Source organism: Lepidothrix coronata, unplaced genomic scaffold, assembly GCF_001604755.1.
Source record: "Lepidothrix coronata isolate B3197 unplaced genomic scaffold, Lepidothrix_coronata-1.0 Scaffold25, whole genome shotgun sequence".
Classification (NCBI taxonomy): domain Eukaryota; kingdom Metazoa; phylum Chordata; class Aves; order Passeriformes; family Pipridae; genus Lepidothrix; species Lepidothrix coronata.
In genome coordinates, this window is record NW_016690205.1 from 2,576,631 (window position 1) to 2,602,477 (window position 25,847).

At 43.2% G+C, this 25,847-nt stretch overlaps 1 protein-coding gene across 1 annotated transcript in view; it reads left to right on the forward strand.

Moving 5' to 3' along the window:
* TACC2 (transforming acidic coiled-coil containing protein 2) overlaps nucleotides 1-25,847 on the forward strand; it is a 127,392-nt gene that overhangs the window by 15,258 nt on the left and 86,287 nt on the right. Inside the window, exons 5-6 of the mRNA XM_017809161.1 lie at nucleotides 1,601-1,773; nucleotides 10,287-15,962. Of these exons, the coding sequence (XP_017664650.1) occupies nucleotides 1,601-1,773; nucleotides 10,287-15,962 (5,849 nt within the window). The remainder of the gene's footprint in view (nucleotides 1-1,600; nucleotides 1,774-10,286; nucleotides 15,963-25,847) is intronic.

Here is a 25,847-nt window from a genome sequence, read left to right on the forward strand (position 1 = left end):
CTTAATAATCACGAAACCAAGAGCCCTTGGTCTCTCCCAGCGGAAAGGGGTGTGATAAAGGAGGCTCCTGCAAACAAAGCCGTAGTGAAGGGCTTCCTCCAGGGACAGGTAGAGGATATGAGAGTTAATCAAGTTTGTCTTAAGTCTAAAGGAAGTCTTTTTATATCTTCAATATGCCCTGACCTTTTCATTTGCTCGTTACAAGGGCTTTGCTTGTCCACTGGGTGTCTCATTCCCGGCTCCGGGCACGGGAAGCCTTTGGCAGTGTGGGAGCACACCGTGATTTTGTCAACAACAGCTCTCTGCAGTTTATTGACTACTGCTAGAGCAAAATAAACACTAAAACTGAGAGTAAGAAAACCCAAAAGAGTGTGGAGTTGTGCTTTTAAACTCTGACGTTACTCTGAAGTGGTTCTCGTCCCTTCAGTGAATGCACTCATATGTCTTTACATTAAGTGTGCCTCAGGCTTCTTGCAGTTACAGTTAAAAATTAAAACAACAGTGATTGTATGTTAAGGGTGATCGGATGAAACGGTTTTCCTTCTCTTTAACTACTGCTTGACATGCCAGAGGATTTGAAAAAGACCTTCTTCGTTCTAACTTCATTTTTGCGCCGCACTTGCTTCTCTCCACTACTCCAGTTCTTTTGCTGTACTTGAAGAACATCCTCAGCTACTGTTTCAGAGCAGCCCTTACCAGCTTTTCTTCACCTTCTAAAGATACTTCTGCCAAAGAAAAAAAAAATATCAGCAGGAAGATGCCGCTACCTGTTGTAAGCAGCCCCACAGAGTGTGGTAGAACCCCAGGGATTTGCAGGCTCAGCCTGGGTCACAGCTCTGGCACTTGCACAGTTCCCTCTTCCTCCCTGGAGCAAAACCAGTAGTTTGCAATGGAAACAAAACAAAGAAAACCCCCATTCATGTAAAGGCATGTCTCCATGGATGAAGGTCCTGGTTCAATATTTACCTTTGAGAAGAGGTGATGCAGCATTGCCTCAGCTGTGCAATTACATTTCTGTAGCTATGACTGCAGAAACTGCAGCATTTCCTGTGGCTGTTATCATAGAGAGGCAGTGTGGGGAAGAATCAAGCCCTCTGGTTCAGTTCAGAGGCATTCTGAGCTTTGTTGAAGTGGGAGGGAAATTATCTGGACTTGGATTCAAGTGCTGGGTCTTGACTGATGTTGGCTTTGTCTCTAACTTGACTCCAGATATACTGCTAATATTATGAGTGTACAAGTGTACAGCCTATTTCCATCCTTCTCATTTTAAACTTGCTTAGCAAGGAAGCATTTGCCAGGCTTGGAAAAGGAGATGATACCCTCCTTGGGTCAGTAAAGGCCCTGGCTGCTTTAGAACAATTGTTGCATTCTTCTCTCTCTCCTCTTTTCCTAGTATTTATTTCTGGCTCAATCACTTCCTTCTGTTTTTCTGTCATTAATAAAAAAATGGCCTGGCTTTACAACCTGCAAGTTCCATCAAAGCAGTGAAATCTGCTGCAGAAGTTGTCTATCAGTGGGCAGAATAAAACTCCTCCAGCTTGTGTATTCTCCAAATTAGCAGCAGCCACTTAAATTGTCCTTTTTTTTTTTTTTATTCTAGAACACTCCACAAGATTCAGAATTAGGCCAACCTCCTGGTGATGGGCACAGTACAAAAAGGAGCCCTCAGGACAACAGCACAGAAAGGTCTGGAGGTCAGGACATCTCAGATCCTCCTCCTGCTGCTGTGCCACCAGCTGAGAGCAAAACCTCACCAATGCCAGGACCTACAAGGTAAGAAATGAAGTTTCCCCCTGTGAGTAGAATTGAAGCCCTGATGCTGTTGGTAGCTGGGGGCTGTGCATTTTTTAGTTTCTGTTCCTGTGTAACTGATTTTCAATGTCTGTCATCCTGATGGATTGTGATGATGATGATGCCCTCAAAAATAACCTGACAGCACCAGACTACTATTTACCAAACTGATTTTCTTGCTTTACTGCTTAACTATAAACAAGGCTCCATCTGTTGTAGTAACCCTTGACCTAAACTTTCTATGCTTTTTGCTTGTACTAATAAACTCTCATCTGAGACAGAGAAACATTGGAGAGTCTTTTGTGGTTGTATATGACTGTAAAATAAGATGTAATTGTTAACAATTGCAAAATGCTGTGCTCAGCCCTGTATAAAAATCCTACTAAAAAGTACCAGCCTAGCTAATATTTATTAGCATTGCACTCTTCTAAGTGTCTTAAAATTCACCTTATGAAATAAATAGGACCACTTGCAGAGTTAAGATATTCTTCAGTGCTACTAAGGATGGCAGAAGATAACATAATCTGGGTTTTATTTAATATCCCAACAGGAACATTTTGCCTGAAGCATTAATACTTTTTACTTGAACACTTCCCATGCTACTTTTGTTTTCAGCAGCTGCAATGAAGAAATTATGTAATACCAGAATGATTTCAAGACAGAGCTGAGTACTTTGCAAATCATCAGTGTTACCTGGAATAGAAGGGAATCACAGAACCATACAATGTCCTGGGTTGGAAGGGACAAGGCCATTGCACAGAATGATAAATACAATTTAGGAGTAGCAGTAACTTGCTGAGAAATGTGTAGGATTTTTAGGCTGTGGGCACCTTTTGAAGCGTTCTCACTAATTTTCTTTAAGATTGGAGAATTCACTACAGAAAGATTTGCCACATCCTTTAAAGCAGAGTGTGTTTCCACCAACCCTGGCTACCATTTCTGATTGCCATTTCTTTGCAAGATGTCACCTTGAGAAATGAAAACCAAGAACAAACAGGAGTCCAGTACAAATGTTTCAGATACTGTTAATGCTATCGCAGGCAATAAACTCTTCTTCTCCCCTTTTTTGTAAGAAATTATGAAGATTAAGATTAATTATGAAGATTAAGCATTTCTTTATGAAGAAATACTGGAACAGGCTTCCTAGAGAGGTGGTTAACACCCCAAACCTGCCAGTGTTTAAAGGGCATTTGGACAACGACTTTAATAATTTGCTTTAACTTTTGGGCAGCCCTGAAGTGGTCAGGCAGTTGGATCATGGTAAGTCCCTTGCAGTATTCAAGCCTGGTCTAGTCTACTCTAGTCTATTCTATTACATTTTTAAATTATTGATATTATGCAACAGTTTGTGGCAGTTTAAATCCAAATTCAGGTATTAAATAAGATCATCAGTGACCACAGTTCAGGGAAAATCAGACACATGAGTAATCTAAAAAGACTTTCCAAGAAAGAGCAGCTTATTTTCTGGAAGGGACAGTTTGGCTGTGCTATGGAGCTCTTACATTTCAGTAGGTTGTTGTACTTCAGTGCACACATAGGAAGTTATTTACTATTAATTCTATTTCTTCTGACTGCCACTAACACGTTTTAATTATCTACTGAAAATAATAGAGCCTGACCAAGCCTAAGACTGCTAAAGTCAATTTACAATGATAAAGATATTTAGGCATGAAGTTTAAAGGGATGAGGGGTTGTGCTTCTTTCCTAGAGCTGCCTCACTCTGCTGTCTGCCAGGTCTGTACACAGAACAGCTTTTTCTTGGATGAGATTCTCATGTCTTTGAGAGTGTCTGTCCACTTTCATGTCAGAGGAGGGAAGCCACAGATATCATTCTCACTAGTGAAAAAAAATCAGTTTTGGGGCGATGATGTAAAATTGGACAGGGTGAGACTTTTTAGAGGTATATTTTGTTTGTTTGTTATGTCAATTAACAAATACTACATGTATCCTCTAGCCTGTAGTTTCTCTCCATGGTATTGTGCATACTCACTGTATTGTTTGTGTCTGTAATGGTAACCACACCTGTCCCACTGAAAAAAACATAAATTTCTTGTAAGCTACTTACAACGTGGTGCATTCTGATTTGTGACTGCAAAATAGCCATTTTCTACTGCTCTTATCAGTATGCAGGTTATATATTGGGAGAGGGAAAATAAGAGGGAATTATGAGTATTACCAACTGCTGACTTTTACACTAGGCCTGTCATGACTAACGTTCCTGCAAATTGGAGTTGTTTGTGGAACTGCACAATGACAGGTAGGAGATTGTGTACCTAGAGCTGCACCACCCACACACCCTCCAGCTGAGAGCATTTGTACCAGCATCCACCTGATACACTGGAGACTCTTATCTTGGGGTTGGAGTATTTGTGGTTTGGCTGCAGCAAGTGCAGTTTTGCTTTTTTTTTTTTTTTTTGGTAACATTAGCATAGTAACTTTATACTGTTCCGTAACTAATTTGCGTTTTAAAAAAAATGTATCACTCAAGAACCGTACAACAGCAGTTCTTCAGGGGTTGCTTTTCAAAATGTGAGTGCCTAGAACACTTTGGACTTACATTCCAGCTGGCTGAGACAGCTTTAGGCTGCAGCAGGCAAAATTCTGACTCGTGCGAGATGAATGTTGCACGGATGAGTCAGCTCGGAGGGATTCACAAGACTCTTGTTTCGGGAAATTTATTAGATGGGCGGCACCTCAGGCAGTTACTTGTTATTTAGCCTCACTCCTGCGACTGCTGGCACATGCCTGCTTTGGGTGACTCGTGAGTTATATCCTGCCAAAACAGAAACGAAGACAATAAACGGAAAATCTTTGAAGTCCCACATTCCAGGCTGTTTATTTTTAACTCGCTCTCCTGTGTTGCTTTGAACGCATCTTTTCCACCCTCAAAGTGAACTCTTGGAGTCTTCAGAGCGTGTGACCTTCCGTTTTTGGATGGAGCATCTCTGGGTGGAAAATTACCACGTTTGCTTTTTTCCAATCTTCTGGGTGGCTTTCTTCTGCCCTCCACAAATTCTTTGAAGTTGTTTCAGTTGCATTTAAACTCTTGCCTTTTGGCATTCAAAATGTCTGTGACTCTGACTTTAGAATAGTCTAATTTTTTTTTTTTACCTGTATGTTGAAAAGTAAGACCATCAGTAATTACTCTGTGAACTTTCCATGTGGAATAAAAAGGCTGAAGAGCTGGGATAGTTAGCAAGCCTCAGGCTTTGCACTGGTGTCTGTGTGAGGTGTAACATACCTTTCCCCTGGTGCACAACACACACCTGGGGAATCCTGAGCTGGACAACTCAACCCCCAGCAGATTTAGGAAGAAGCAGATGCAGCAATTTAAAAGATGCACACCCAGGAGTAAGTCAGGGGAATGAGCAGTCTTTGTGGATGACCTTGGCCAGAGTGCTGCACACAGATCCCGTGGGACACCCTGAGCCATGTGGAGTGACGAGCTGGAGCTGCCACACATCCTGTGGGACAGTCCCTTCGGTGCCATGCTTCCTGCTGGCTCTCTGGATACCTCAGATAGAGACCAGAAGCCGGTCCTGGAACTGGAACTGAAGCTCTTGCTTGCTGCAGCAGTAGTACAGCTCACTTCTTTAATGTTGGAGCAATTTGCTTTGGTCATACTTAAAATATTGCAGGCGTTTTATTCCGTGTGTGGAACAAGGAGGTGAAAAGTGATTGGGGGTGGGGGAGAAGGGGAGGAGGGTTCCCAGGAGGATCATATGGATCATTATTCCTGCTTCACTTTTTCCTGAAAGCTTAGATGCACAGGGAGGGTGGGGGAGGCTGGCTGCTGTTAGCAGCCCTTTAGGGATGATGGATTTCTCATGTGTTTGTTTACACTGAGAAGTTCAAGTACTGACTTGCTCTGCCTCTAAAACTGTGATTCTTTTTTTTTTATTATTATTTTTGAAAGGGAATGTGGAAATTAATTCCATCTTCCCAATTAACTTTCAGTACCTCTTAGGGACAGATTAAAATGCAGGATTCCCTAAGTTAACTGAAGTCCTCCAGTACTCTGTGTCCAAATGTGTAAACTCAAAAAGTAGACGCTGATCTCTCACGTTGTCAGGGGAGAGAGAACAGAAACATTTGAGAGGCAGCTTTATGTGTGCCGTGGCTGAGGAGCTGGCTGTGCATTTGTTCCCTCAAGTGCTTTCTAAATTCATCCTCAGATTTCAGGCTCATGCTCCTGGGAATATAATCACTCAGGCTCTGAGTTACATCAGTGTGGATGGCAACCGTATGTGACCTCTGGGATTCAGAGGCTTCAGCACTCAGTGTTTTTCCCTCACAAGCATGACTAGGTTGGGAAGGCTGCCTGTCTTTCAACAACTACTGCATGTTTTAGAAGGATAGCAGAGGAATAAGAAATGGAAATTTTAAATTATCCACAATTTTCTCTTGTGGTATCTTCACTTCTTGTTGTTTATGAAGTACACTTAACCTATTTGGGCATCTCTAACACACACTCCCCCTCAGACAGTAAATGCTAAGTGACAGAGAGCTTTTGTCTTGCTGCTGCTGCTTTTATCTTCTGGCCCTTTGCCTTTGCTGTGGATGAGAAAGCAGAGTAATGGAAGTTGTGACTTCAAGTGTTAATGGCTGGTGGATTGGGTATGGCTCTGGAAGCATTTATGGGATATGCAGCATGAGTCATTTATTTCTTAGCATCCTTTATAGCTTCATACCCTCAACACAGACCAGGCAGTGCTCTCCTAATAAACATCTCAGTAACTAAGCAGGACTCCTAAATTTTTCCAGGATAATTCAGACTTGCCACAATATCTTCTGAGGGTGGATAGAGGTTAACTACAGGCATTAAAAATTAATCTGTACATTTTCAATGTGCTTCCAAACAAGCAATTCCTCAGTAATTATTTATGCAAAATATTTTAGGCATGCAAAGATTTTATTTGTTGTTATTTGATGTTGTAACTGGAAGTATAGCATTCATATGGTCAGTATGTTAGGGCCTTGGATTTGCAAATTCTTAACTGTTTGCAAATTGCTTAACTTCCAAGATAAGGGAAAAGTTCCCTTTGGTAACTCTTGAGTGCAGTGGGACACACATATTTCAAGTTACCGATGCACCTACATCTTTGCATGACTGCATTTTCTTTTTTTTTAACATATCATCAATCACATGCAGCAATTACTCCTAGCAAAATTAATCCTTCTGCCCTAAACTCTATATGAACTATGAGGAACTCGACTGTTCTTCCATGCTTTGTCATTTGCATGTTTTGCTTTAAATATAAATGAATTTTTCCCTTATATTGAGCTAGGTCAGATTACAAACAGAAGAGATCGAGTCCCCACAAAAGCAAACACATTTTATTTTCCTGTGTTTAAAAATCCAAACATTTAGGGTCATAGCTTTATGTTGATTGTATTAAATGGGCTGCCTGAAAATACATGTTCCCTGCAGGTAATTATTGATTTAATGTAGATTGGGTTTTACTCGGGGGAATTATCTTCAGCATGTGGTGTAATTTCCCTGTAGTGCTATTCCCTTTAAAAAGAGTGGAAGATAATGGGACTAGGTGTGACCTTAAGAGGTCATCTAGTCCATCCTTCTGCCCTAAAGCAGGATCAGCTGTGCTTAAGTCATTCCCAACAGATGTTTGTCTAACCCCAGCATGTCTTGCAGACAGAAAAGCAAGATTGCAAAAAATGAAAAGGAAGACGTAGGATCCGTTCCCTGTGTGGTTTTCCTTGTTAGTTACATCAGAAGGAGAAACATAAATAGAGAAATCCAAACAGGTCAGTCTGGGCATATCCTATTATGATTGAAAAACTCAGATTTCCAATTCTGTGTTATGTCCTGCATAAAACACTGAAGGAAGCTGCAGCAGCAAGATGATGAATCTGTACTGCTCCACTCTGAAAGTGGTACTTTAACTTGCTGTCACAGCATGTGCCAGTACTGTCATTTTGATTCTGTTCAGCATACATTAATTACAAACTTGTCCCAATTCCTTCATCTGCTCTTGAGTAAAATGAACAAGCTTTCAGCATTATTGAATGCCAGAAAAATTGTTTTGATTGATTCATAACACTGGATCTCCCTTGAACCTGCTTAGTCACAGGTTTACGACTCTGGCTCCTGACAAAGGTGCCACCAGCATGGCAGTAGATAGTTCATGGGCTTGGAAATTGTAGTCAAGAAAATTTAACCACTTCAGACATGTTTGGAACTGTTTCATATTTAATAGCTGCAAACAGAAGTCTAATGTAACAAAGATGTTGTGTGCAAAAGTCTTAGAGAAATTTCAGTCAGATGAAATCTGTAAAATGCAAATATATGATGATGTAGGGTCTGTATGGTGAACATTAACAGCATTTTCCAACGCTGTTGACAGATGGGATGAAAGATAAGTAAAGAATCAGAGATTAAAGATAAATGATAAGGAGACATTGTAACTGTAGATGATGTTTTCTACTTTTCCCAAAGCTCAGTTTCACAGAGGTTACAGGGCTTCCCCCCTCAACCTCCACCTGTTTTTGTTACCCTCCTGATCACCATATCTCTGACAGGAGCATGCTTCCATGTTGAAGAACTCTGGGCACAAAACTGCTAATGAGCAATTTAATCAGAAAGAAGATAAACCTGCAGCATGAGCAGAAAGCTGGAATGGGAATTGACTCCCACTTTTCCACCCCTTCCCCAACTCAGTGTCGTGGTCTCTCTCTCTCTTTTTCTAATTAAGCTTCCCTTAGTGCAGAATTAATGTCAATAATGAAGTGCATTCCTTCCTCAGGGAAAGCCTCCTGGCATCTCCCTGCTGTTTGTTCATGCCCTGTCATGCCCCACGTTGTCAGTGATCCAGCAGATACCACATCTTGCACTGCCATCTCTGTTATTCCCAGTGTCAGTAAGTTTTATATGGACAGGTGTTTTCAGTGTGCTAAGGGGAAGAAAAATTCCTCTGGGCAAAACCATTTTCTGAAAGTTTAAATAAAACGTATTGGTGTTATAAATTAAATGTTCAAACTGATGCCAAGCATCGCTTGTTGAAACTTGTCGAAGCTATATATGAATTGTATGCTATAGACATTTCACCTCAGATCCAAGGCTTAGCCTTAATATTGCCAAATTTCAATGGGTCTTTAAAGACTAGTTTATTTTCCACTGCAATGACTCTGAAGAAGGATTTTAGGACCTAAGACAGACTCGTGTTTGGCTTTAGGTGCAGCTCTTTCCCGTTGGGCAGAATTCAGCATAAGGAGTGGGTTTAGCCCCACCTGGAAGTGCTTTTTGTGTAGGGTAGCACAGCCCAAGGGGCCATGGTTGTACAAACACAGACCTAAACTGCAGGGACACGAGAGCTGGTCACTGACTCACTTCTCCATCAGGTATTTCATCTGTAAAACCTGGGCAGAGAAGGGGAGAGAGGCTTCTCAGATTTCTGGAGATTAGTTAAAATCCAATCTACGCTTGGCTTTACAGAAGGTGTTCTAAGCATCTTTTATAGCTCCAATCTCCCTGTGCAGCTCTGGAACTAGAGCTCACTGTCATCACATTGACTGCCCAGCCTTTGGCAATGTGTTATCTGTGTACCTTGCTTTGGATGGGATTTATTATTTCATGTTAAGTAAACGTTGCCCCTTGCTCCTAGGTACTATTCCACACTCAGCTTTGAATTGATATTACACTTCATATTCCCTAAGGTGGTGAAAATATGTCCAGGCATGGAAGGTGAGGGAGAGAACAAGGTTAAACTGTTTCATCACCAGCAAACCTCAGTGTGAAAACCTGAGGTCCACACAGTGCACGTGAAAACTGTTTAAAATAATTTCTCCTTCTTGCAGTTAGTCACCTCTGATTCCATTTTTTCTATCTTATCTGTAATGGGTGGGGAGAGAGAGAGAGATCACACCAAGGGTTGCAGCTTACATGCACTGAAATCAAACCCTGCAATTAAATGACCTCACAGGGTGTGTATCATCCTAAGGCAGCATCCTGCATTTGGCAGACCTTTGACCTTTTTGGTGAGAATCACCCGTGCTGATCAGCTGGAGAAAACATTCAACAGATGGGCCATTCTTAATCTTCTGCCACACACTCGAGCACAGCCAGATAACAGCAGTTACTGTGGATTGCTCAGCCTTTAGCTCTGTGCAGAGCAGGCTCCTAGAAGCAGAAACAAAAAGCCTTTCTTTGAGATACTGGAGGGTTTTCCCTGTTTTTTGTTTTTCCCATGTTGCTCCGTTAGTGTGTTGGATGTGTGTCCCCTCTTCCCACACTCATCCAAGATTTTTGAATGGTCAAAATGCATGGTGGCTCTCAGGTAAGACTGGGGAAATACTTTCCAGAGTAATGAGCATTTAAATCACTGTGTCTGATGGTTTAACTCCTGAAAGCAGATTATCAGCTTCACAGTGCATGTAGTGCATGGCTTTGAAACATCAGTGGCACAAGCTGGTTTTATTCTTTGCTTCATTTGCTTCTTTATTGACATGAAACAAATAAACGTTTCCATTGTTGGCAGCATCGGTAATGAAGGCATCAGTAGCTACAGTGCTGAAGAGCTGTCCAACCCAAACTCAAGCATGGTGTCTTCAGAGGTGACAGGACAGAACACTATCTTGCGAGAGCAAGGAGGACAAACAGACTCTAATTTCTTAAAGCACTCTACTGAAGCAAGAGACACAAGCCTGCCTGTCTTAGTGCCTCCTGCAGACTGGGCCAAAGAACACGTCACAGCAGATCTCACAAGCAGCACTGACAAGTTCCCCACCTCAGATTACAGCAGAGCACTGCCATCACCAGCTCCAGTGAGTGACAAAGAAGAGGGATTAGCAAATGCCAAGTCTGTGGACAGAGGGCCAAAATGTGATAATATTGCTGCCTCCTACACCAAAACCGGCAAGAATGAGCCCAGAATGCCAAGCCTGGAGCCCAGCCCTGCTGCTGCAATCACAGAAATGCAAGGAGCTGCACAAATGAGTTTGAGTGAATTAGGATCTCTCCATCAGAGTGAACAGCTGGGTGGCATGAGGGAGCCACATGTCAGCACGTTTCCCCGGGGTAAAGCAGCGGGAGATTATTTTACTGCTCAGGAGGCCGAGCAGGAGCGGGGAGTTTTGGAAGTAGGTCAGCTGCAGGCAGTAATGCAGCAAGGTAGACAGGACACAGATGGTGGAGAGGGTCTGCTAATGAAAAAGGAAACCTTAATCCTAAATTATCCAGCAACAGGAGGCTCAGACAGTGAAAAATTTGGAGCAATTGTGAATGCTCAGGGCTTCACTGAGATCAGTGAAGTCTGTAATCTACAGATGGGGGCTGGAACAACAGCTATAGGGAATGAGGCAAATCCAGCTCTATCTGTAAGCAAAAGGAAGCAATCAGAAGCTTGTACTTTAATGTCAGAGTTGCCTTCTAACCCTCCAAATCTCTTCCTGGTACCAAAGCCTGAAGAGCCTTTGAGGGAATATGTGCCTGGGAATGACTCTCAAGATCCACTGAGGAGCGAAACAGTGAAAACAGCCTCTGAAAAAAACAAATCCATTTTTCAAAGAGAGCTTCAAAAGGAGGATGAGCTTGTTAGTGCTGAGCATTTCAGTGTGCCTTTATCATTTAAGCAAGAGGAAGAAGAAAAATCAGCTGTCACAACTGAAAGCCCAAAAGATGAAGCCAGTAGCAATGAAATTATAAAAGCTGATGATGTGTCTAGAGAAAGCACCACACTTTCTGAAACAGAAAGCATTATCAGTCCCACTAAGGAAAATTCACTGGTAGATAAAAGGTTATTACTGGAAGAATATGCATTAAGTACTTCTTTGAGCAGATCCACAGAGCTGTATCAAAAAGAAGTTGAGTCGGATGTAACAGGAGAAAAAAATGTAATCAGAACAGAGGATACACAAATGTCTGAAACCAGTGAATTACTTGAGGGCTCAAGTGAGGCAGGAAGACAACTATTGAGCTCTGTTAGTAGCCATTACCAGGACACAGTAAATACCCACTTGGAACACAATCCTGAAGAATTCAGCCTTTGTGAAAACCCTTCAACAGGTGACCAAGGGGAAGAAGGTGAGGGAAAGCCTCTGAATTTAGACAGTAACTTGAAAACACCTGAAGGCAGTCCACAGTCTCTTGGTTGTAAACCTGAACAACAAATGAGTAAAGAGAAAACAGCTGCCCCAGATGACCTGGAGAACAAGCTCCTGGCTTCACCACAGTTTGCAAGGGAGGAATACCCACAGAGTTCTGGTTGCTTTAACACTGAGCCAGAAGGCAAAACTTCAGGCCAGCCAGGCTGTAACAGGACTGAAAAGGTTTGTTTAGATGGTGCACACAGTTCATTGCTTCTCCACCCTGGGAACAATAATATTGAGCAGAGTAAGCAGGACAAATCCTGGGAAAAGGCTAGAGAAGCTGTGTTGGAATGTGAATGCAAAGCTGAGAGTCAAGAAAAGCCTGAGAGCTCTAGCAAGTCAGGAGAAAGTGCAAAAATGCCCAAATTAAAACTTGATCTGCAGGGCTTGGACGAGTTGGCAGGGCCTGTGGATCTCATGGCTGTGCAAACCGAGGAGGCCCCACGGGCTCTGGAAACCAAAGGACAGAACGGTCACACCACTGAAGTGCCTCGCAGAGATCCAGAGCAGGAACCTGCAGCTGCACCAAGCAGCGTTGGGGATGGAAAACAACAGGAGGAGAAGCACCAAACTGCAGTGCAAAGTTTCACGGAGGACAAAGAGTTGGCACTGGGAAGCGAACGCAAACCGGGTGTGCCAGTGCAAGCTCAGCTGGAGCAAGTGGCTGCAGAAAGTCACAGAAATATGCAGAGGGCTGGCTCAGAACCCCCTGAAGCTGCAGTTGGTACTTCAGGACTTACTGCTCAGCAAGTGGAGGAAGGGGGTGGCAGCCACATCACTGCAAACAACTGCTCCTCTGAGAGTGACACAGAGGCCCCGGAGCGCAGGATCGGGGAGCTGCAGGAAAATGCAGGTGTTCCAACTGCTCCTCCTCAGGCAGAGCAAACGGGGCAGTTGGTGTCTGTGGCTGGTGTCACTGGCTGGAGTTCAAATACACAACTTGAACAACAGGAGCACGAGAGCAGTCTGACAGCTGTCACAGGGGCAGATGATCAGGAACACAAAGAAAGGGCCCTACAACCTGAACGGCCGTTGGAGGCAAATAATGACAGCAACACACCACAAATGCCTCTGAACGTTTCGAACAACCTTAACAAAGGATCTCCTGTGCTGGGTCCAGCACTGCCCCAGTGCAACTCGGACAGAGCAAAAGAACAGGAGCAGGATAACAGCAGAGCTGAGGATGTGTCCAGGGGTGAGCACCAGCAAAACTTTTCTGGTGTGACCACGGTTGATTTGCAAGATTGCAACGAGCAAAACAAAACCGATCTCCAGGCAGAAGAAAACTGCTGCAGTAAGCAAAACTCCAACAAGCCCGAGCAGGGTAATAATTCTTTGATCTCGGCTAGACAGCATGAAGCAGCATGTCAGAGCAATGCATTTTGTAAAGAATCTGACAAGAATGAACAGCCAGGCAGCGTGTGCAGGATAGGGGATAATACTGCTGAAAGCTGTGCTGCTGCTATAAACACTCTTCCAGGGACACAGGACTCAGCAAGTGCCACTAACATATCACAGGCTTTGCCAAGTGATACAGAAATAGCACATACTTCTGATAATTCTGAGAAAAATGATCCTCAAATATCTCATCCAGAAACTCAAAGGAAAATGCCATTAATGGCAAAAAACTCGAAAAATATTCTGACCGCTGATGGGGAAATCATCCAGAAAGATGGAAACGCAGAGATAAGTTGTGAGGACAGTGCTGCTGTGCCAGAAACAAGCAATATGAAGCCTGACAAAAGTCCAGGGGCACAAGGATCTCCTTCACCATCACGGGCCCACGGGGAAGTAATTCCCACTGATAAATTGTATAAATCCAGCTGCATTCAAAAGCCAACAGAGCAGCCTGGTTATTGTCAAGCAGATTTTACAGCCCTCTCTACCCAGACCTCTGTATTCAGCCATCCCAGCCAGCAACCTGGAAACACCACAGACAGGGGTACTGGGGAGGAATCACTAAATAATGAGCTGGAAGTTGTAGCATGTCAAAACACCTTAGAAGGTAACCCTAATTTGCAGGTTCCTGCAGGTCCTCAGGTGTCAGCACATGTGGGTCCTGTGGCAGGTCTGTGTGTGGGTGAAAAAGACTGTCCAGACCAAAGTTTTCAGGGTGATGGAGACAGAAGTTTCGCCCTGCCAGAGACTTCAAATGTAGGGCAGAGAACTGGAAACTTATCACAGTTCAACTCTGAGAAGCTGAAGAAAGAGATCTCTGCAATTAAATCCAAAAAAACAAAAAGTGAGCTAAACTTCAAAGAGCAGCAAAGTGACAGTTCAGCAGAGTCTCTGTTAGCTCTCCCTACTCCAGAAGGGAAGCTACTGAGCCTTTCATCATCACAAGAAGGCTGTAATGAGGAAATTGCAACCAATATCTGCGTAGATGACAAGCACGGTGAGATCTTAAAGAAACCTGGGAACACAGAAAAAGTGGAAGAGCTTTCAAAAGAGAATAATAACATAACCAGGCCAGACATCAGTATTTCCAAGCAGTCTGCAGAGAACTCTGGAAAGGAGCATGAGGCTCTGACTTGCAGCTCTCTGGATATTGGCTCCAGCATCCCAGACTTTAGGGAGCACATCAGCCAGATATTTAAAAAAACTGTCCACAGCACACTGAATGCTGAATTACCCCAGCTTTTGCCTGAAAACCATGCAGGCTCCAAGCAGAGTCCAGTGGCCAAGGATACAGCAAAACTCTGTGGTGCTGAGAACTTTTCAGAACCAAACAGGGTGGGCAAAGGAGTTCCTGAGGGCACCTCAGAAGCAGAGGGGCAAGAGTTATCTTTAGCTACTGAGACTTCCTGCAGAGCTGCTGAGGGCAAATCTCTGCAGCAAGAAAACACCGTGGCAGAGCTGCCACCAGCAAGTCTCCAGGACACTGAGGAAAACAGGCAGCCCAGTAGCTGTTTAGAAGTGGTCCCTGGCTTGGATGGAGCTACACCTGCTGAACGTGCTCTGGGAAATCTGCAAAAGCCAGACAAGCCCACTGAGAGCAGTGGGATGGAAAGAGAGGAGGGCGTGTGCGCTGGTGGCGTTGATCCTGAATCGCTAATAAGCTTAGAGATAAAGAAGCAAGGACCAGCTTCATTTGATGGGGCAGCAGCTGAGAACTTCCCTGTGTATTCCGACAGTCAGCAACGACCCGCCGGAGCTGTTATCCCTGCGGGCGACGCGCGGCACAGGGACAGAGAAGATGCTGCTGCCACAGAGGGAAATAACTTAATTACAGGGCGTGGTGCAGAACCAGTTTCATCTGAGGAGGACGTGAGCCTCGCTTCTGAAAGGTGCCAGGATCCCAAGCCAAATGAACAGGAGGGAAGTGAGCACGGTGATCCAGACGCTGCCAAGAGCATCTCTGACATGGCCGCTTCGACCCTTGTCCCGGGAGGATCTTACAGCCATGGAAAATTGTCAGACAGTTTTAATGTGTCACCCGAGGGAAATCGGGAGCCACACGTTCACGGCAACTTCATGGGTGACATTAAGTCTCAGGATGACATGCAGGTGGTACAGGACGATGCAGTAAATAGGAAATGCTTGGAAACATCTGAAAATTCACAAGATGCACAGCAGGAAAAGAAAGTGACCATGCATGGGTTAATAGATTACTTAAAAAATGAAGTAAGCCAGGATGATTGCGTGCAAACTGACTCTAAAGTAGAATCTAGCAGTATGACTGAGGGAGATGTTAAAGAGAACAGTGACACAGTGATAAGCACGGCAAAGGCAGGTAACGAAAAAACTGGAGACGTCCCTGAAACAGGTACTGCAAGGATGTTAGTCACTGGGGAAGACAACATAGCCATAAACACGAGCACTGGAGAGCAGGAGGCAGACCTGTTCGAAAATCACCCTCCAACCCTCCCTGTGATAGAGCAGAGTGAGCCTTCTGCACGTGCAGATCTCACTGTTGCTGAAAATCGGCCGAGCAAGATGAATTCAGAACGTGAAAGCTCACTTCAGGATGCCAAAGGAAAGCTATCACCGCCTGCATTAACTGAGCCTAAGAGCCTTGACCTCAGTGAACTTCAAAACATGGCTGTGGCAGGATTACCTCCTGAAAGGTATTTACTTTGAATTACTATGTGAAATGGTTGTCAGGGCCCCGGGGTGGACAGAGGTGCAATTTTCAGGGCAGATACCCGTTGTCTGGGCGGTTTGGGAGGGCACAGCACTTACTGTGTTCTTAAATGTATCTTAAATATATGTTCCTTCTAAATGTAGACTATGTGGAAAAAATAATTTGTAAGGACAGAGAGGCCCTAAAAGCTGAGGAGCACAGTTCTTACCTGTTCCATCTGCTGGTCCAGATTCCTGCCCTTACCTGTGTGGATTTGCTTACACTTCAGTGTTCACACCTCGTAGCCTAAAGTTAGGCATACAAATAGCACTTCCTAGCCTGAAGTTAGTAGAGTTTTGCCAAAGTTTTGGTGACCCAGTTAAATGAGACCTGCAGCATTCACATGGAGTGCGGTGTTTATGAACAAGGCTACGGAGTAACCCAATTACTCACTCTGTTAGTTGTCTGGGCCTCCCTCTTATCCTCCCGTACAATATAATTGCACTGACAGTGCCTTTGATCACTCTGTTATTCAGTGTTTCTAATGGCATGGAGTTGTTTCAGATGTGAGTTCTTCTGAGCTGGGACTTGTGGAGCTTCAGAGTTGTTTTTCATTTCATGTTTATTTATTTTCCAAACCTAGCAGTAACTGCTTTAACAAAGTTAAGATTCCTTTTTTTTTTTTTTAACGAGCTTCTACTTTGCTGAATTCTTAGTTTGATGTGCAGTTAATTCAAAATAATTATGATCTTAGAATAAGTGCTTTCCTTCTATCTATTGCCTTGATGTAATCATGTCACTCCTTCCTCTGTAACCTCACAACTTCCTTGGACACTGTCCCTCTCCTTCCCATGCTGGAGGAGGTACCAATAGCTGTAACTGCTGGGATAACAGCAGAGAGAAGGGTACAGTGAAAAGCTGAACTATATCAGACAATATCAATGAATGGTCTGCAGAGATGGAATCTTTCTAAGTAAAACCAAAAACTGAATAAGGAGGGAAAATATTTCAGTGCCACATTCCTTCAAGGTCAAGATGATAAAACCATATTGGAAGTGACAATACCTGAAGCATTTCTGTTGTTGTGAGAATGTGGGGGAATTCTTCCTGCTGTATGTGAGTCAGGGATAGAGGCTGACTAGGATCTAATTGTGTGAGCAGAATGTACATTAGAAGAATACTGGAAGTGTTGGAAACCTGGGCTTTCTCTTTAAGGATCTGTCTGTAAAAGGACAAGGAAATTAGACCCCGTTATTCCTCTCTAGCTCTTTTCCTTTCTGTTTGTTTCCCCTTATAGGATGGGAAGGTTCACAGTGGGTAGCTTTGAAATTCCCAAATAAATTGCTGGCATGGTCTGGCTCAGGAGCCATAAGGGACCATGGGCAGTGCATGCATATATATATATATATATATATGTCTGTGCATGTGTTCCATATCAGGGCGGGTACCGTACTTTAAATAAATACCTGTGGTGAGCAGGGCAGGGTTCTTGAAACAGCTGCTGACAATTCATGGAGTACTTGCTTCATACTTGCATATGCTTCAGGAATTCATTATCACCTGTTTTTCCAGCATGAGTGTTGGTATCAACAGGCAGCTGCTGCTTTTGGACTGTGACTGTCCGAAGGGCTGAAGCACCGGGGACTCTCAGAGGTACAGAGGAGCCTCTGCTTTTGATCAGGCTCGTTTCTTAGAGGAATATGCATTGATAACACAAAAGAGAAGCAGAAGGCATTAGTTGAGCTGGCTGGTCTGTCTTTATCAGGTCCAATACACTGACCAGTCCATTTTTCCTCTGAGATTAAAGCTGGTTTTATATCATTAAATGCCAAGGTGTGCTCCATATGCTGTGTAAGCTGCTGAGTGGTTTGCAGTGGTTTATTGCCCTGTCATCCTTACAGAGGATAAACCACTACAGACATGCAAAATAAGGTGCATGTTTCTAAGAGCTGACTGTGGGGATATGGACCTGATGGAAAGTACTGCAGGGATAAAGAATCCTACCCAGCTCTCAAAATATATAGCAGTTAGAAGTATGTTATATTTAGGGGAAGGAAATGGTTCTGAAATGGGTCCAGAAGAAGGTTCTGAATTACTTTAGCATTGTTTTCTTCCCCCTCCACTGCTCCTGTACAGCTTCATCTATTACATGATCCCTTATTTTGAAACCACACTGAACTGTATGTGAGGGGGGCAAAGCTGTGTGATCTGACTCTTAAATCCTTGTTAGGATTTCTTCCTGTAGAGGAAATAAAGGAATTTCTTCCCTTTGTGGCAATGCAGTGGGAGCAGGGTGGTCTTGAGATGAACAGTGGATCCAAGCACTGCCTGCAGCAATTCCTGCCCCCACCTCCTTTAGGAGTAGAACACTGGTCAACTAATAAGGAGAGTCCTGAAGGCAATAGTATAGCACCAATGACTTCCCTTCAAATCTTCAGTAAAAAGGACAATTATTTTTGGAAAGGAGGTTGTGGCTGAAGCATTAGCCCCCCTTTCTTGTGGAAGTATTCCTGTGCTATTTGCAGAAGCAGGGAAGGGTTGGATTTTGGCAACCCTGTCTGCACTGAAAAGGAGTAAAAAAAAAACACCCTTTTTTGATGGTTTTGATGTTTTTAACTCTCTCTCTACTGAATCTGTAACTGAAAACCTGTGTTCCTGATTGACATATCTGGGCATCAAAATGTCGTTCTTCCTGCTTACTACTGGGCATCCAACTGCTTCATTTTGCTGTTGGAGTTCTACTTGGAAGGGAAGACCAGGGCTTGAGTTGGTTTTTTTTTCTCCTTTTGCATTGGATACCCACACATCTGTAATGTAACCCCACACATCTTTCTTTTCTGGAGAGTGTAGGCAGAAAGTCCTTATGTCCCTGAAATGCCCCTGTTTGCATCACGGGCTGTGGCAGATATCGAGCAGAACAAGGAACAAAATTGGAAATGATGGCAAAATTTTAGGGATTTTTAGAGGTGGCACTGATTTTTTGATAACTTCCTGTAATTCAGCTGTCTGGTACATGCAGACTGCCATTGTTTCTTGGAAAAAGTACCGAGGGAGCTTTTTGAAGTGGAGATGGTGAAGTCATTCCCAGATGTGCATCTGTGAGGTACAGAGAACACATTGCATCGTTCCCTGATTTGTTGGTTTGGCAAAAGGCTCAGCTTGTTAACAGGCCTTTGGGTGTTCCAGGCTCTCAGAGATGCTGGGGCTGGGTGTGCCCTGAGGAAAGAGCACAAGCAAGCAATGACACCCATGTTTTTGGAGAATGGAGAGTTCTGCTGCACTGACTCACATCACTTATAAATCTAAACACTGTTCTTATATGAGAAGTACGTTACAGCAGTTGGAGTCAGCAAAGCTACTTGAAAAACATTCTTTATGTCCTATGCATAGGTCAACAAGATCTCTAAAGTTGGCCCAGACATACTTTTGGATTTGCTTCATACTTTGTTCTTGCCATCAAAAATTGGCGAGTTCAATAACTCCAAAGAGAATGTTCACTCCTTAGTAACTACTGACTGGTCTTTTTTGTCTGTGTAACAAATACAGTATTAAATATTTTAACAGTCTTGCTGGATGAGGTGGGGAACACAGAACTGCTTTTCAGATCAGTCAAGTGGGTTTTGAGCGCTAAGGCTTTGTGTCGTGAGCAGCTGAAAACAAGAGTCTGGAGTTAAAAGGAAACTTGTCAAAACAGTGATTATGCAGCTCTTTATTTCCCTATTTTTGACCTTCAAAATTGATTCGGGTGTGCAGCATCTCAGGATCACAAAAACAAAGGGAAAAATAGCTGGAGGTGATTTACACATAAATGAAATGCACAAAATTAGTTATGCCCTTCTCCTGCCCTTCTCCTGCCCTTCTCCCTTCGCATCTGAATTCTTTCTTTCTCTTTATTTTCCTCCCATCTTACTGTCATTGCTATCCTCAGTAGGTGCAGCTGTTAGTACAGTTGTGCTTTTGGAGGTGCAGGCAGCTCAGCCTGCAGACCTCAACTAAATTAACAGAATGGGGAGTTCTGGGGGAATTTCATCTCTGTGTGAAGTCTGAGATATTTAATTTTGGTATTTTTCTATTCAGGAAGAGTAAAATGAAGATAACTTCACTCTTAAATAGACATCTCCCATTTGCCTTCTAGGAAGTAAAAGGGAGTTTTGCCAACTATTCTAATGGATTCCATTGACTGAACTGACCACTGGTTTAGGCAGCATTCAAGTATTTATAAAATTTATGAAGTATTTATAAAAATGCTGATTTGATAGTATGCCCTGCTGTATTCAAAACACATGCCAATGGAAAACCGGGTGTGTGAGACCACACTGGTTATTTTTTTATTTTATTTACTTCTGCCTCTGCTACACAGAAGTACAGAAGTAGATCATCTCTGGTCCTGCCAAATTGTTGGTACTTCTTTCTACAAGTGCTGTATGGAAAACATTCTGTAACACTCTTGAGAACCTGAGCCACATATTTATAAGGTATTGACATGGATGGATGATACATGAGCTTCTGTTTTCACACATCCTTCTGTGTTTCTCGAGACATTACATTTATTCAATCAAACACAGGCATTTGCTAAAGAAATCCAGCATGGACACTGCAATACTTTGTCCAATGTCTGGTCAGGGAGTTTAGCATCAATTTTTGTCTTCTTTTCTCATTACATTAAAAATTACTTTCATATTATTGTTTTTCTAAGTAGATTTCACCAGATGTGTTTTCCAGCCTTGCTTTTTCCAAGTCAGCTGCCTGTTTTCTCAAAATCATTTTGGCATATCTTGCAGATCCCCTGTTCTCTCAGTTCCAAGTCTAAATCTTCTGGCTCCTTGCAAAATTGGACACCGTGGAGCTTGTTCCATGGTCCCTGTTTCTAATAGAATATGCAAAGTAGGATTAGCCCCAGCTTTGAACCCTTCCAAGGGCAGCTCTGAAAACAGCAATTACAGACACAGGCATATTCTCCATGACTTGGAGGTGGCTTCCTTCCAGTTCCTCTGTGTCCTGGCATACTTGCACTGCACTAATGCTTCTCAGCAGAAACTCCTCTGGAGACATGTCTGAAGAGCCACAACTCCATAGTTCTTGACTTACCCTTTTCTTTCAGTTTTCTCTCCTGATTTCTTTTATGTTAATGTCCTTGGAGCCTGTCTTACCAATATTGGTCCAGGTACATGGGAGCACACACAAGCATTGCTAACAACAGGAGGGGCTTTTTAAGGTATTGCAATACCTTAAAAGTACTCTGGAAAAATTAAAAAAAATGTTACATGTATCTATTTGGGCCTGTTCATCTACACTCACCTCCCCAGGTTAACTCTCACAGTAGAGTCTCTTTGGAGTGTAAGAAGCTCTGCATCTCAAATTGCAATAATAGGTGTAGAAATGTTAATTGCTTCCATCAAAGGCGTGCTTGTTCTCGATTCTAAGGTCCCTCTGAAATGCTGAGTGCCACCACTCTGTGCTGCTGGGAAGAACCAACCCCAGCATGTTATGGTAATCTTGTTCTCCTTGCTGAAATGTGCTCGGCATCTCCTCTTTGTTCATCCAGCCTTAATCCTTCCTCTGCCCTACTCTCCCTGTTCAGTATCTTCTCCACACATCCACTGTCCTCAGTAAAATAACCAGCTGTCCAAAAGTGCCCCAGGACTCCACGAGGTTGTTTCTAATTTAATGTCACTAATTTACTTTCTTTCCCTCTCACGCATTCCTTCGAGGACAGCTGTGTGAGGGAAGGCTGTGGCTGCAGCCTGTCCTAGAGCTGGGAAATGCTGGGCCAAAATCTCTGCTCCACTGGGGTGATATCAGCAAAGAATTTGGCCCTGAGCCTCTAAATGATCAGCCCAGAACAATGGTCCTGTGATCCTTTTCCACCCAGACCACCCTACAATCACCATACCCACAGTTGTCCCACTTTGCTTAAATAAGAGGGGTGTCTAGTTGTTTCAACTGATAAAAAATCAAATTAGGAAGATAGGGCTCTGTGCAGGCAAGTAGGATTTAAATGATTCGTTGGCCTGAAGTACCTGGTGTTTTCCAGCCTCAAACCTGTCAATCTCAGCTTCTCTTTGTACATGGTGCTCTGAAAAACATGGAACATGTGCTCCATGAAACTCATCAAACTGCTTTTTAAAATTCTTTTCCAGCCTGTTTTTCCCAGCTCCTTTGGCTAATGAAACTCAAACAGTGTAATCAATAAAGCCTTTTTTTTTTTTTTTTTTTAAGGCACTCACTAGCTTATGTAAAATCTTTGGAATTTGTAAGCATGATAACATTGTTATGCTCTCCTAGCTGATGGAAATATCAAAGCCAGCTAAGAATAACTCTGCAGCAGACAGAGAAGATTGGATTTGTTTCCTGGAATGAAAGCAAAAAGCATGAATACACTGCTCAGTTTCTAACAACTAAGGAAAAAAAAATAAATGGACACTTAAAACTTCCATTTCCCTTTCTTAACAATATCATTAAATGAGTCAAAATATAGAGTTAGTTTTGCTGGATATTTAAAAGTCTCCAAGACTTTCCACATCTTATCTTTTTTTTTTTTTTTTTGAATTCTGTGATTGTACATGAAACTTATGTTGCATCCAGCATTCTTCAAATCTTGTTCTTCTGCTACAAACTCCAAATAAACTTGTTTTGCTAGAAAAGTTATCACTGCAATTTGTGAGGCTTTGAGTCTAGCCTAGGGTCTTCTACAAATCAATCTTACTTCTTTGGAAATTTGCAGAATGGCAGTTTCCCATCACTTTGATCCTCCAAGATGTAAGGGTTAACATTAAAGTTTCCTTTTCTTCTTTTTTTTTTTTTTAAAAGAAGGAGGTTAAGGTAGAAGTCTGGGAATTCAAAGAGACAGCCATCCCAAAGCCTCACCAATAAAAATTGCTGGGAAATGCACAACCTAATTTTCAGCCACCACAAATGATGGTTGTGGGCAATTTGTGTGTGGAAAGTAGTGGAAATATAAAGTTCAGGTGTTTGCTACAGACGTGGCTTGGCTCTCTCAGCCAGGCTGCTCCCCAGTTAATTGGGTCTGTGGTTTTTGTGGAGTGAATAACTACGAACCTCTGGTTAGGAAATGCAAAAGAGAAACTCCTCTTTAATTCTAAACAAACTGAAGTACATTTATATGTGTTTGTTGCAAAATGGCCTTAACAGTGGGCACTAAGTTTTCACAGAGAACAATTTAAAATTGCACACGAAGATTTTTTTTAAAGGGGCATGCAGGAATAGGACAAGCCTTGGGCTGCAGGAAGGTATGTTTAGGTGGAATATTAGGAAGAAATCCTTCCCTGTGAGGGTGGTGAGGCCCTGGCAGAGGTTGCCCGGAGAAGCTGTGGCTGCCCCATCCCTGGAAGTGTCCAAGGCCAGGCTGGACGGGGCTTGGAGCAACCTGGGATAGGGGAAGGTATCCCTGCCTCTGTCCAAGGGGTTTGGAACAAGATGAGCTTTATGGTCCCTTCCCACCCAAACCATTCTGTGATTTTATGATCTACATTTTTTTAAAAAATGCCCCCCTGTATACACCATCCTGATGCTTTCTGGATTTCCCCTCCACCTAACTGTTCCCTGGGAACCAGGGAAGGGCATGGCCATGCCGTGGGATGTCTCCCTCTCATCAGCACACTCACTGCTCCAGCTCTGGCCTCGGGAGAAATCTTTTGCAAGGCTTTCCTTGGCAGCTCTTTGATCTGTGGCTGCCCCAGCCAGCCTGTCCCTGCCCCCTGACAGCCACCCCTGCCCTGTCATTGTCTCCCCAGCCCTGCTGGGAGGTTGCTTATCTCTTGTTTTCCTCTTGCTTTTCAGCTTGTTTCCTCTCTCCTCCCCCAAGCCTTCTACTGAGGCAGGTCAGGCACACCTTAGCACGGTGTTCCTGGAGTTACAGCCTATCAGGTTCCCTGTGTTTAAGTAGCAGAGGGCACTGGGAGACAAGTTTTTGTGACAAAGGTGGGTTGAGATTGCCTCACAGTAGGTGAAAGGGCTTTGGCACAGCAAGAGGCTAAGGAACAAACAGGGACAGGCGTGTTCCTTGAAAGAAACGACCATTTCATTCCAAAAATACTGAATATGGTTCTGTTAGCAGGAACACAGCTAGTCTGTCGCCACAGCTTTGTGCCAGACTGAAGTGCTGCAAGCAAAGAATATAAAAATTTATTTTAATGAATATTCCTCTCTCCAGGGTCTCCCTCCCCATCAGGGCAGTTATACCTGCAGAAGCTATTTGTGAAATGGTTTCCAGATGACAAAAGAGGTTAATTCCCCCCCAAAATGAGAGGGGGACCGAATGCTTGTACCTGTATCAAAAACCACAGTAACTTTTTCCATGGCAGGTTTCCTACTGCTTGGGAGGTGGGATACAAAAGAGATGCTCTCCCAGAAACTTTTAACTCTGAGATTCATCTGAATTCTTGCTGTCAGAGTAGGTGCTACAGGCTCCTGGTGCTACAACCAAGTGAACCCTCCCTGCACCGTGCACAGTGTTTGCCCCTCAATAAGCCAGACCTTGCAGCACAGGAGATGTTGGCAGTCTACATGTTTTTCAGCATTTTCATCCATTACAGTGTCTGATTTGGCATCTGGGGATCATTTGGTGTAGTCTTCTGTTTCCTGGGAAGGTTTCTGAATTGTTAAAAGCAGCAATGAGGACACTGAGGGGAAATCCCTATCTCCTGCTTCCAGACTAGATGGGGAAGTTCTCCTGAAACACACAATTTAGCTGAACAAAAATCTGTTCCCTCCATTTGCTTATAGAAAAATCAGACAAGGGCTAGAAGGAGAAACAGTCCTAGAGTTAAAAAAAAAATAAAAAAAATTAAACACTGATGAATACTTTTTTCCCCCTGTGGCCCAGCTCTAAATTGATGCTTTGAGGGGTCCACCAGGTATGGTTACTTTACCCTAACATTAAAAGGAGATACACAGTCCTGCTAGGGGTTGGGCAGAGTTCTGAAGAAGAGGAAGTATTAGTTTTGTCACCCAAGGTGTGGTGGACACCACAGTTGAAGAGTTTGGAGACAGGGAGTCAGATGGGAAACTAACTCAGCTAAATTAAATCCCTGTAATCCCGGCATTATATCTGAAATATCTCGAATGGGCATTTGGTAAGCAATGAATCTACTAACTCTCTTGCTGTGGGAGAGATATTATAGACATTTAACCTATAGTTATTGTATGGCCTGTTATAAAGATGATAATGATCTCCCTGGGTAGAGACTCAATTAATTCCTTGGGTGCTGGCAGCTTGTATATGCAATTTGGTGTATCTCCATGCAAAGACTTAATTACCTGTAAAGCCACTCTTTTGTGTTGTAATAAACCCATAGGAAACCTAAGAGATTAATAAGGGCACACAACTAATTAAAACTGCTCCATTTTTTCATAGGTAGAGAAACCTATGAGAAAGAAGGTAGAGATGCCTGTAAGAAAGCAGGTAGAAGAATCTATAAGAAAAGATAGAGAAAAGAAAGAAGGTAGTGATACCTATAAGAAAGAAAAAACCTAGAAAAGGTAGATTAAAAACAATCCATAAGAAAGCAGGTAAAGGAACCTATAAAAGAAGATGATTAACCTGTAAGAAGGCAGGTAAAGAAACCTATGGGACTTTAGGAACTGGAGTTTAACCCAAGAATTAGACCAGGAACAAAGTGATTTTGTTTAGATTTAAACATATGTTATTTGTTTAGCTATAAACACGTAAAGTTTCAGTGAAAGTTGTCAAAAACTTTGCCTCTGCCTCCTGAAAACATTTTAAAAAGTTGTCCTTAAAGTTGGGCCAACCCCCATTCCTGCCCCCTGAAACTTAAAAAAAAAAAAAAAAAAAAAAGCGCGGGGGCCCGGGGGGGGGGTTTTCCGGGGCCCCCCGGCCCCCCCCCGGGGGGGGGGGGGGGGGGGGGGG